This window comes from Malania oleifera, chromosome 5, assembly GCF_029873635.1.
Source record: "Malania oleifera isolate guangnan ecotype guangnan chromosome 5, ASM2987363v1, whole genome shotgun sequence".
In the NCBI taxonomy this organism is placed as follows: Eukaryota; Viridiplantae; Streptophyta; class Magnoliopsida; order Santalales; family Ximeniaceae; genus Malania; species Malania oleifera.
In genome coordinates, this window is record NC_080421.1 from 3,107,954 (window position 1) to 3,120,614 (window position 12,661).

A 12,661-nucleotide genomic window follows, 5' to 3' on the forward strand; every position below is an offset into this window, starting at 1 on the left:
TTAAATATAATATAAAATTATATTAAAATTTATCAAAATCTACTCAAATCCAAATCTAAGATAGGTTGAATGTACAACCCACAATTGAGTCTCAATTATATCCATATTCAATAGAGTAACTATGAGGCATTTTGAAAAAAAAAAAGCAAAACAAACCATACGGCTAAGAGATTAAAAATAGATGTTACAGCACATGCATAAATAGTAAACAAGCACCCCACCTGGGTAAAACACCAAAACCAAAACCAACACGTGGCTGGGTAAGTTGGGTAACATAATCATCTTAATTTTTTTTATAAAAAAAATAAATACAGAAACTACGAGTACTAAAACAATCCTCAACAAAAAGAATATCGGTGTCTATTTTAACTTGCTGAACAGCTTTCGCTTTCAAGCCTCAGAAAGAATACAAACTTCATTATTTATGCTCAATGGTGGTGGAGACTGGGGAGAGATCCAAACTAGCAAGGCAAACCAAGGCAAGGAAATGGTCCGAAGATCCCGCTGGAAATGAGCAAGAGACACAAGAGAGTACAGAGCCTGTTTGCTTCCTCAATTGGCTGCATCTCGACTATAGAACAAATCGAGGGTCTTTCCAGGTATACGGTGGAGAAGCTCCCGTGGGAAGATTCGAAGCAGTGTCCACGCCAAATCGAGCGATTGGAAGATGTTGCGGGTGTCATAGGCTCCTTGGGCGACAAACTTCCTCTCAAATTTGTCTAAAAACTCTAGATATAGCTGTTTCATCCAAGAAACTGGTTAGTCCTCATGCTCAATTTCTCTCATTAGAAGAAAGGAAAAGCAAAAAAAATCATTATGAGAAGAGATAGACCAGGTCCTCAGAAGAAAGTGCTTCTTCTCCCACAACAGCTTTCATTGCCTGGACATCCTTCCCAATAGCATAATTTGCATAAAGCTGAAAATAGAAAATTTAAGATTATTATGATGCTGGTAATAAAGAGAAAGTTTAAGGCCAAAAATAAAAATTAAACTACTTATGGTTACCCAATCAGACCTGGTTGGACACATCAGAGTGATCACGGCGAGTCATTCCCTCCCCAATGGCACTCTGCAACAATGAGCAAAAACAAAACATTTAGTCTCCACTCCTCTCTCTCTCTCTCTCTCTCGCTCTCTCCACATGAATAAGTGGGCCGATAAATGCATATTGAGATTCTAAAATTAAGCAGAGATTTATATGCTCAACAAAATTACCTTCATTAATCGAGACAGCGATGGGAGGACATTAATCGGTGGGTATATCTGCCCATTTAAAGAAAGGGGGTCAAACCCAAACAAGAAAAAGAATAATTAACACCTCTAAAATTTAATGAGCCTCAAGGTTCCTGAAGGCATCTGGGCGCTTATTGAAACTTGACTGTGACCTATAGCTAACCTCAATCTGCCTCTAATATCAACACTGAGATGCTATACTAGCAAAGTCATGCCTTAGCGAGCCCCAGTGAGAACTCATATCATCACTAAGAAAAAGGATTAAATTATGCAAGAATATACTGTAGCAGTATAATCACACAAGGCTAACCTTGAATCATTTCCCAAAAAATGGCCAAAAAAAGCCCAAGCCACAATACCATGTTTTCTGTCAATAATTTTCTGTTCTCTTCCGATTTTTCCCATCATTTGAACCCAAAAAATACATTTAAGTGCAAAATCTTCAGTTTTGTAATACCTGCCGATTATAGAGCTGTCTGTCAATATATATCTGACCCTCGGTGATGTAACCCGTAAGATCCGGTGTGGGATGCGTGATATCTGGTCAAGCAGGTTTAGACATTCTATTACTACTCTAACAAGAAGAAATAATATGCTAAACAGCAATTTATATTGGGAAGGTTAACAGTACCATCATTTGGCATAGTTAAAATAGGGATTTGCGTGATGGAACCCTTTCGTCCTTCAATACGTCCAGCACGCTCATAAATTTGTGCAAGATCTGTATACATATACCCAGGATACCCACGCCTCCCTGGCACTTCCTCACGAGCAGCTGATACCTGAAGTCACAACGAGTAAATTGTGTCATTTACATATTTTAGGCTTCAAATATAATTTTTGAAAGCCATTATAATGGCCCCTGAAAGTTTCGTAGTGTCTGAAGGCAATAAAAGATAATTCATTTCATTGAATGGTCAACTACAGTTGAATGACACCAGGGGCACACATTAATAATTCATTTACCTCACGAAGAGCATCTGCATAGGAGCTCATATCTGTCAATATGACAAGAACGTGCTTCCCACATTCATATGCTAAATATTCCGCAGTTGTAAGAGCAATTCGAGGAGTGATGATGCGTTCAATTGTAGGGTCATTGGCCTGCACAATCAGCCATATAAAAAATAGTTCCACACTTCTGAACTAGAAGATGTCAAAACCCATCTATCTAAATCACAAAGGAGTTCTTGAAAAAAATACTACATAGTTTTTTTTGCATATATTAAATAAATATACCAGGTTCAGAAAAAGGGTCACTCTTTCCATCGAACCATTTTCCTCAAAATCACGTTTGAAAAATTGTGCCGTTTCCATGTTTACTCCCATAGCTGCAAAAACAATGGCAAAATTGTCCTCTTCTCCATCCTGTAAATTCATGAAGCAGGAAAAAATAGTCAGCTCATTACAACCTTACCATACAGAATGACGATCAGAAGAGCCAAGGACGTCAAAACAGATATTTTAAAACAACTCATTTTACTTCAAAACAAAAAATTTCCATTGTAAGGTTGTAGCAACACAATATAACACAGCACTTAAACCAGTTAAAACTCAAAAGCATTTGATCCATTTCAACTACTTCAAAGCTTAAGGAAATATTCTGGATGACAAATCATGGGATTTTAAAACAAGGAATGCTAAATCTTAATTTTACAAGGCCAAGAAACAATATCAAAAGTTTCTTATTATATTAATATTCTAATGTTTTATAAACCAAGCATAAAGCATTCACTCAAAATAGCATTATAGTTTTTCTGCTTGCAGTCCTCGGCTCATTAAAGATGTTCGTTATTAAATATTATTAATTGATGAAGACCAGGAAGCTAAAGACACCTCGAGGAGACTTGCGGACTTCTCCAACCGCTTTACTAGACCAGCTTGACGACATATCTGAGCTGCTATTTCATTGTGGGGAAGACCAGCAGCAGAGAAAAGAGGGATCTTTTGTCCCCTAGCAATGGAATTCATCACATCAATTGTAGAAATCCCTGTCTGAATCATCTCTTCAGGGTAAGTTCTCTCACTAGGGTTGATGGAACTTCCTGAGGAAAGCAGACGAATGATAGAGCGAATGATATGAGAATAAACAAAGGATCAAAAGGCACACGTCAATGATTCACATATCTTTGCCTCCTTAAACCACTCACCAGAAATATCCAAGTAAGCCTCAGGCAAGATCGGAGGACCATTATCAATGGGTTTCCCAGAACCATTGAATATGCGTCCAAGCATATCTGATGAGACAGGAGTTTTCAAAACCTGCATCAATCACATGGAAATTTTCAAGGTAGCGGTGCAAAATACATGGAAAACTTGCACTGAAAAAAATTTTGAAAAACAACAACAGCTGGAATCCATAGGTAAATATCAAAACAGAGTTAAAAAGCTCAAGCACAATGTGCATTTTCTTAATTTTTTTCACAGTTCTAATAATTAGGGACGAGGATTATTTGATACTGCATAAATTAATCCTTTAAGAGAAACTAAGATGTAGGCAGTCAGACCTATATGATGAACAAACTACAATTTAGCAGAAGTTATTTCTTTCTTCTATTTTTCCCCCCGAGATTACATGAAAAGGAGTGGTTTCAATCCATGCATTCTGTTCCAGCATTCTATTTAGCATATCATCTGCATACTTTCTCCTGCATTGACTCAATAAATACAAAATACATCCCCCTCAGATTTTTTACATGAATTAAGCTCACCACCAAGAGATTGCATTTAAGTGGCTCAACTCAGTATGTCACACGTTCAGTAATATGTGCTGGGTATACCAAATACAGAAAATTATATAAAATCTCAAAAATTTTAAAAAAAGAATTTATACCTCTCCTGTGAATTGCACAGTTGTGTATTTGTTGTCAATTCCAGAAGTTCCTTCGAAAACCTAGCAAAATAACACCAAATAAAAACAGTAAATCAACAAGTCAAATTCATTTTAAGAACAACACAATCGCATCAAATTGCATCATATACAAGATATTAATGTGAAGATGTCTCCACAGTACAGGATCCAAGGAATTTATAATAAAAACTTGTAATGGAGGATTTTGAAGCTTCCTTAAGATGTCCACATGGTATTGTTTTATTTTTATTATTTTTTAATTATATTTAAATATGGCATTCATTTCACCATGCTTCTCTCTCTTTGTTTAATTTTTTTCCCCATGTGACCTTTATGTCTTTCAATGTGTGTTCCTTTCACATTTCTTCCTTTGTTTGGCATAAGCATGGTTAACATAACATTGAATTTTTTTTTTTATTTTTATCTTTTATTATTTTATTGACATTGACAACCCATGTGATGCTTTTCAAATTTCATAGTTAACTTTTCATTTCACATATGAAAATTCATGAATCTTTTCATTTTTATTAACGTTTAAAAGTCCAATATCACCATGCATATATAAAAGAATCCCTTCTCCCACTTTTACCATCAGGTTCCTTTTTTTTTTTTTTTCTCTTCTCAATCCCAATACCTCATAATTTTTATTTACTCGATTATAGTGGTGTTATAAAAAATCTTACATATCTTAAATATTTAATTCATCACCAGTACATTTGCTTATATAAACACATCTTCTTATAAGCAATCTATCAATTTGTTACCTTCACTCATTTTCTCACTTAGATTGAACTATCACTCTTTGCTACCACAAGCCAAGTACTATTAGAGCTCTCTCCCGAGTCCCGAATGCTTTTTGGGTTCACAAGTTTTAGTTCACAGATTTGTTACCATTTTTTCCTAACTCATGTCTCGTGGCTATTTTTTTTTTTCCAATCATGAATTTTTATTAATATTTTTTCTAATCATAAATTCTTATTTATGCTATAGACTTCATACTTACAGGCTATAACCTCAGATGGCAATATACGAAGGTAAAAACTAATTATAAGTTATGAATTTTTAATTTTATAGTTGATATTCTATAAATTGAAAGCATTAGATTCAACAATTGTACATTCATGTCAAGTTAAAAAAAATTTATTTTCCCCATATATTAAACAATCATGTTATGTTATGTGCAGACATATGACCAAGTGTATATTATACATAATTTTGATGGCAGATATATGGCACAATGTGTTGTGTATGTTAGATTAATGTGTTTGCACAATCAAGAATGTGTATATGAAGGTACTTAACATTGCATTAGTCAATTAATAACATTACTAACACAGCAATGGTTAATTAATAACACTGCTATTTTTAATTATAATTTTATGATGTCATTTGTAAGAACCACCGTATTTGCAATGTAAATTTGAAATTTTAATTTGTTTCATTTTAATTCTATGAGTAATTAAACAATTTAAAATCAACCAACAAGGTAAGTATATAAAATATAAATTATTAGAAATTAATATAAGAAATAAAAAAATAGTTTGGAAGATTATAGACATTAACATGCTTTGTTGTATCAAATGCAGAAATCAAGCTTGAAAAATGAGAAGCAAAATATTGCAAAAAAGTCTATCACTTGAACGAAAAATATTGAGATGCTGACAGACAATAATAAAAAATGATACAAGAGGCAAAAAAGAAAATTTGATTGATATGAAAATAATGCAACACAATTGAAGAATTAAGTGCCAATGGAAGAATTTATAATTATGTAAATTATAGTTCTTAATGATGATACAAGAGGCAAAAAAGAAAATTTGATTGATGTGAAAATAATGCACACAATTGAAGAATTAAGTGCAGATGGAAGAATTTATAATTATGTAAATTATAGTTCTTAATGAATAGACCCATATGCATTTGAATACATAAATAGATAAATACATACATACATACATTGGAGATTAAGTCCTCAAATAATTATATTTTTCATATTTTCTACTGATTTATTCTGATTCTTTACAACTAAAATACTAACAATTTAGTAATATAATTTTGTTATTTTTATTAACATAAATTGAAAGTAGCATTGTTGCATTAAAGTTCAAATTTATAAATTATGTTTAGTAATCTTTATTTTCACTGTTAAAAATTTATAAAATATTTAATAGAAAAAATTTCATGGTTTTTACTGAAAAAATATGACAATATATTAAGTTCATTTAATACTTTTGAAAAGAAGAATATATATATATATATATATATATATATGTATATATATAAATAATTTTTTTAATATTTTGATTAGCAAGGAAAATTCAAGGGTGTCAATTTACAGAAATTTCAATTCAATTCAAAATTTTCAGCAATTCACAGGAAAATTATGAATAAAAAAGTTTAAATTGATGATTATGCATAATTTAAAACCAAATAAATTGAAGGAAATGCACATACAAGAATGTAAGGTAAGGCTACATGCTATAGACCCATGGTCCGCCCCTTCCCCGGACCCACATATGCAGGAGCTTTGAGCACCAGGCTGCCTTTTGTTTTTTTGTTTTTTTCAAATCAAAAGTTAGGGCCCATTTGGTTAAGGTTTCAGATACAGATTTTAGTACCTGAAACCATAAGATACAAAGAGTATGCAAAATTCATGTTTGGTTAAATAATCTCAAAAGAACCATTTTCAGAAATGTATCAAAAAATGCCCCTAAAAACTACAGGTTTTCAGATGATTTTCTAGTGTTCACTATGTTTTCGGATACAGTTTTCCAGATACAATGAAAACAAGGGTTATGAAATATAATCCACTTTATAATGATAATAGTAATTATCATTATTATTATTATTATTATTAACAAATTGCCACTTGGATCAAACTTAACCAAATGCAATTCTGCTGTTTTCATTTTTCGAAACAATTTCAAGAACAGATAAACAAACATGTTTTCGAGTATTGAAAAAAATTACAATATACAATCTCTTATTTTCGTTTCAAAAACAACAATACAAAAACTTGTTTACGATCTCAAGCAAACAGCTCTATACTTTCGATCAACAACAACTTGGTGGAAAGGTCACTGAAATTTCTCAAAAGGTAGTGCTATTCACATGTCTTTTCCCTCTATTAAACTGTGGAGAAACTTATCCATATCTAGTAAGTGTGTTCCACCAAAAGCTCACTTTGAAACAAGAAGTTAAACACATACAACAGCATGCAGGTACATTCTAAGCAAGAATAATATTAGACATCACTACTAAAACAAATTACATAGAAGCATAATGTAGCATATATCTATTATTTTATATTTGCTAATGTCATAATAGTAGAATACCATCCTAACCGAAACAGTGAACCAGGGATAGAATAAGGCAAGAGAAATTTTATGTCCCTCAAGTGGCAGGGTGCAGGGTTGATAACAGATTTTGAGCTACATGTGCAAAGATGAATTCCATCCTATTAAAATAAATATAGGCTCACAACTAAATGCAGTACGTTGTCAAAAATATAGAAACATGCACAATGTACTGTTAAAAAACTTAACAAAAGCAAATAAAGGGGAGCACCAAACAGCAATCACCTGCACAACGGCCTTTTCCCCATCCACTTCCAAGACTTCACCACGGCGAGTTGATCCATCTCCCAGACAAATATTTACAATCTCTTTATATTTAGGTCCCTGACATGTTTACTCAAAGAATGCATGAGTCATTATGGTTCACAAAAGAATATACACACAAGTGTCTGAAGTATGGAGAGAGAAGAATGCATGAAGTATTCACCTTAACTTTGTCGAGAATAACCAGCGGCCCAGCAACTCCAGATACAGTTCTATACTCTGCAATTTCCAGAAAGGGATACAGGTCGTAGTCAATATTCATAAGCTTCAAGCATGTCTAGGAAAACTTTGAGTAAAGCTCTAGCAATATGTTACTCATTCACATAACCAACACTGAAAGAATAACACAGAATTAGAACACCTCCAACTTTTGGAAGATGTTGCATGGATCAAGCAAAATGGAGCAATGTTTAAAAGGTCAAGGTGAAGTGCGGGCATTTTAACCCTAATAAGGCGAGGCAAGCCTTTGAGAATTTTATTTTACATAAATATTTTGAAAAAATAACTAAAATTTAAAATAAATTATGGAAAAAAAATAAAATTATGCAAACAAATTTAAATTCATTCAAGCAAATGATGCTAACGATGATTATAGCATTATAAAAATTCAAATTGATTGTGATTAAAGATGCAACTCTCAATTATTTTGAAAAGGCTTAGGTTCAAGAGTCTATAGAGTCACTCCAATTAGAGCATACCTCAATACTTTCATACATACATCTCACTAACTTTTGCTACTCCTGGTTTACAAACCAAATTTGCCTCTCACAAATCCAAAATGCGTAAGCCTCTAGCAAAAATGTGCAAAAAGAGGACATTTTGCACAAATGCATAAGCATGACCACATTATGCATTTGCGCTCCAGCTCATGGCATTTGATATGCCTTGTCTTGATGCATTTAGCCTCTATTGCACCTTTCAAAGCATTGGAATGGAGGAAAGGACTCATACAGCTAACCCACATAGAGAGACTTAAAGCTTTGGTCCAGCAATAGGCCGTATGAACTACTTGTGCCAAATTTTCTCTCTTCCGAGGAAAAAGTAACTGAAAATGTCACCTAACAAGAAAAGATAGCCACAAATGAAACCAAACTTTTACAATATTAACATATGATGATCCACCAAACTTGAGCCAATTACTCTATCTTCCATTAGAAGGAGTAGGCGATGGAAATTATGGATATTGAGCTACTGCCAACAGCGAAAACAATTGCAAGTAAAAACTCCTACGCCAGTGTAATTACTAATTAGATCTTCTGAACAGACAAACAAGGTCATCTTTTGTTTGCAAACCGCTGGAATAATATTATAAATCACATTTGGGAGTCTAGGACCATAGAAGACCATTAATTTATTTCTAATCCCCCTCCCCCTTCAGTTTTTCAATGCTTGAAAATGTTGATAGAACCAATGATTGCAAGTTCCAAGGTCATGGTTCCATTTATTGTGTTCTAAGATGTGGAGTTGCTGCCTTTAATCTATTTTGGTCAGCTCAGACCACTTAGTTTTTATTGTACTTAACTTTTATGCCCAGATGGAAGAACTTTTGAGTGTTCTCCTATGAAAGTGCTTGCACAATCGAATGGTCATTTGGTATCACTGTCAAAAATTATGAAACTAAAAAAATCAGAAACAAAAACCAAATATTTAAAGCTAGCAATCTGTTTGGTTAATATTTCTAAAACTAAAACAAATTAAAAACTTGATTAACAACTGCTTATTTTTGGCATTAAATCAAATAACAATTTCAAAAATATGATAAAAATAATAAAAAATACAAAATAATACAAATTAAAAATTCTATAATAAAAAATAAAAATTATTATACAATTTTTTATTATACATGACAATTGAAAAATAGTAAAAATATTTTGTAAATGGCTTTTACTATTTTTAAAAATTTTATGGACATGATTATTTTGATTATATTTCAAATTCATATGATCATTTTATTTTTATTTTAATTAAGCACGTTGGATGTTAAAAATATCTTGGCCACAGGTTGCTAGAACAACTAAAAACCACAAAATCTAATTTTCAATTTTCTCATAGATAATTGAAAATCGACAACAAACATAGGCAAATGGCAACATAAACAAATGTGTTTTCATTATTTGTTTATTCACTATGTAGAAACAAAAATTGAAAATAGAAATGATACTAGACATACCCTAAATTAGCAAAAAAGCTCACAAAATATGACTGGAACATTAGTATAGTATAACATACACCAAAAAAAGGAAAATTGACCTCAAAAAATATGGAACAATTTTGAGATACTATAACTATCCATTGTCTTCATGACTCTTCTATACTATATAAAGGATGATAACACCACTGCAATTAGAAGGAATACATTGTTTTATAAGTCCTACTAATGCATACATGTGCAAAACCTCAACAACCAAAGTATATGCTATATATACATTTTATACCTTATTATTCAATATTTCTATTATGCCTAATTCCAAATATTAGAGACCCATAACACAAGCTGATCCAACATTCCCACATGCCAAATCTCATTTCCATAGTGAATTATGTCCATCTTGACCAATTATTGACAACTTTCACATACTCTAGCCATCTAGTTCATAAGTCCTGAACAGAGCTGTCACCATTTTCAATCTAAAGTCTGAACTCTCCAATGACCACAATAATGTACAAGTTCATTTCTTATTTAACATTTCCTAAAACCCACAGCCACCGACTTAATTCTTCATATCCATGACAAAAAATCATAAAAATACAACTTTTTTTGGTAGTCCAACATTTAGCAGTTAGCACCATAATACACACTGATATTAGATAAACCCTGGTCTTGTGAGACACTGTGAAATCACATAAATAACTTGAATACACATCCCTATTCAGCCACACTGTTCCAAACTTTGACCACAGCATTCTCCTCAACCTATTCCTCATAGCGAAACAATCGATCAGGTACCAAAGTACCAAAAAATAGTAGGTCTAACCTATTCCAACTTGATTTGTTCCCTTGATTAACATGTCAATAATTTCAACCATTTTAACGTGCATCTCGACCCAAAAATATAGGTATTTGTATTTGCACACTTTTTATTTTCGAATGCCACTGAACAAACCAACACATTTCGAAGGACAGTGAACGTAATGAAAAACTTACCCATGCCGACCGCCAGCGTGTCCTCCTCCATTAAATTGTTTTTTTCCACACCCATACTTGTTGCTGCAATTACAAAAGGAAACCCAAACCAAAATTTCAACTACGGCTTTAAGAAATGATAACTAGTATTACAAAGAAAACTGCAGAACAGTCCATCAAATTTTCAAAAGGTCAAATAATTTATTCATCAAAGAGTTAGTACAAAGAAATAAAACCTCGAGGGCCTTAATATTCAATAAAATAAAATAAATAAATAAATAAATCAAAGCCACAGCTTCCAAACTTCGTTCGATCCAAAAACGAAGTAATACTCAACCGAAAACCAGAAAGACGAAAGCAAATCAGCTTCAAATTGAAGACAATCAATAACTCTGCATCGGTCTGGCGCGACCGATCATTGGACTTGAATTCCAGGAATAGGATGCAGAGACAACACTAGAATTGAAGAAATCACTTCGATTCTCAAAAGAAACAGAAAGAAACTACAGAGAGCGAGCAAGTACTAATTGAGAAAAGATCTGAAGTAGAACGCACCTTTCGATCGCAGGCTTAGGGGGAGAAAGAGAGAGAACGAGCGAGAGGCACAGGAGGAGAAGAGCGAGATCTGGTGGACACGGAAATGAAAATAAGTAAATATAATAAATAAATGATAATAATTAATAAGTGGTTAAAATTTTTGAAAAATCAGCTCTACAAAAGCACCCTCGTGTTCGTGAGCCGTGGTGCGCAGTGCGCAGTGCGCAGTTGGGCAGGCGTGGATCCTCTACGTCAGCGAACATTTTCTAACTGTGATGATGACAACGTGGCCCACTGTGACTGGTCACATATGGGTTTACAATCATCATTCTGTAAACGGGTATGAAAAAATATTTATTATTATGCTCATAGGGAAAAGCCCAATGATAGTAAAATGGATGCTTTTTTATTAAAATTTGAATTTTTTTTTAAAAATAAATTATATGAGCTTTATTTCAAGATTACACCCTGTTTGGTGCTTGTAAATAAGTATTTATATTATTTATAGCTTACAAGAAGTACTTATGAGGCACCGTGTAGTGTTTTTAGCCTTTTGGAGAATATAATAATAAGGTTGTCTTTGTAAATATTTTCTCATTTAAAATTTTTTTTTTTTTAATTAGTTAGAGATCTCATCCTCAAAACCTAAGTATTAAGGAGAAATAGTTAAAAGAATTTTATACTAACTTGAGATTGCCCACAGAGGCGATGTGAGACTCGACGCACACTAACACTCCCCCCTCGAGCCCATGGAAGGAAAAGAGGCGAGGAGTCATCTAGCTCATAGAGGAGCCAAGCAGCCCAAGACCTAGCTATGATACCAAGTTAAAAAGTTAAGAGGATCTTATACTAATTTGGGTCATCAACTGAGGTGATGTGGGACTGGACACACACCAACATAATTGATGCAAAAGTGATGATTTTTTAGTTAATGTTTCTAAGAAAAATATCCAAAACCATGCTTGTGTGCATTGTTAATATATATATATATATATATATATATATATATATATATAACACTCCTATAATTAAGATCTAAAAGGCTATAAACTTTTACGAAACCTGCTTATGTGGGGATTAATAATTTGATTCCAGAAACTAAATAATACTATGACTAATATCATTTACGAGATGTAATTTTTTATGTGGAAACTTCCATTTATGAAAATGCAAGAACTCAATGTCCAATTTTATGACATTCTTAATGTTGTGATACTATTCGAGAAGTGTACCTAGAAAAATAAGCACTCTAGAATTATGATGAGAATAGTGAAACGATGATACTAGAAGGGTCTC

At 32.8% G+C, this 12,661-nt stretch overlaps 1 protein-coding gene across 1 annotated transcript; it reads right to left on the bottom strand.

Moving 5' to 3' along the window:
• Nucleotides 1-171: 171 nt before the first annotated feature.
• Nucleotides 172-11,594, bottom strand: LOC131156616 (V-type proton ATPase subunit B 2). Its single transcript, XM_058110437.1, has 16 exons — nt 11,552-11,594; nt 11,384-11,453; nt 10,850-10,912; nt 7,868-7,923; nt 7,666-7,764; nt 4,067-4,126; nt 3,384-3,495; nt 3,070-3,278; nt 2,473-2,601; nt 2,200-2,337; nt 1,865-2,015; nt 1,691-1,773; nt 1,216-1,263; nt 1,016-1,069; nt 833-916; nt 172-738 (listed from the first exon to the last, which is right to left on the bottom strand). Exons 3-16 carry the CDS (start codon nt 10,902-10,904, stop codon nt 553-555), a joined length of 1,464 nt encoding a protein of 487 aa, XP_057966420.1. The 5' UTR covers nt 10,905-10,912; nt 11,384-11,453; nt 11,552-11,594; the 3' UTR covers nt 172-552.
• Nucleotides 11,595-12,661: the final 1,067 nt, after the last annotated feature.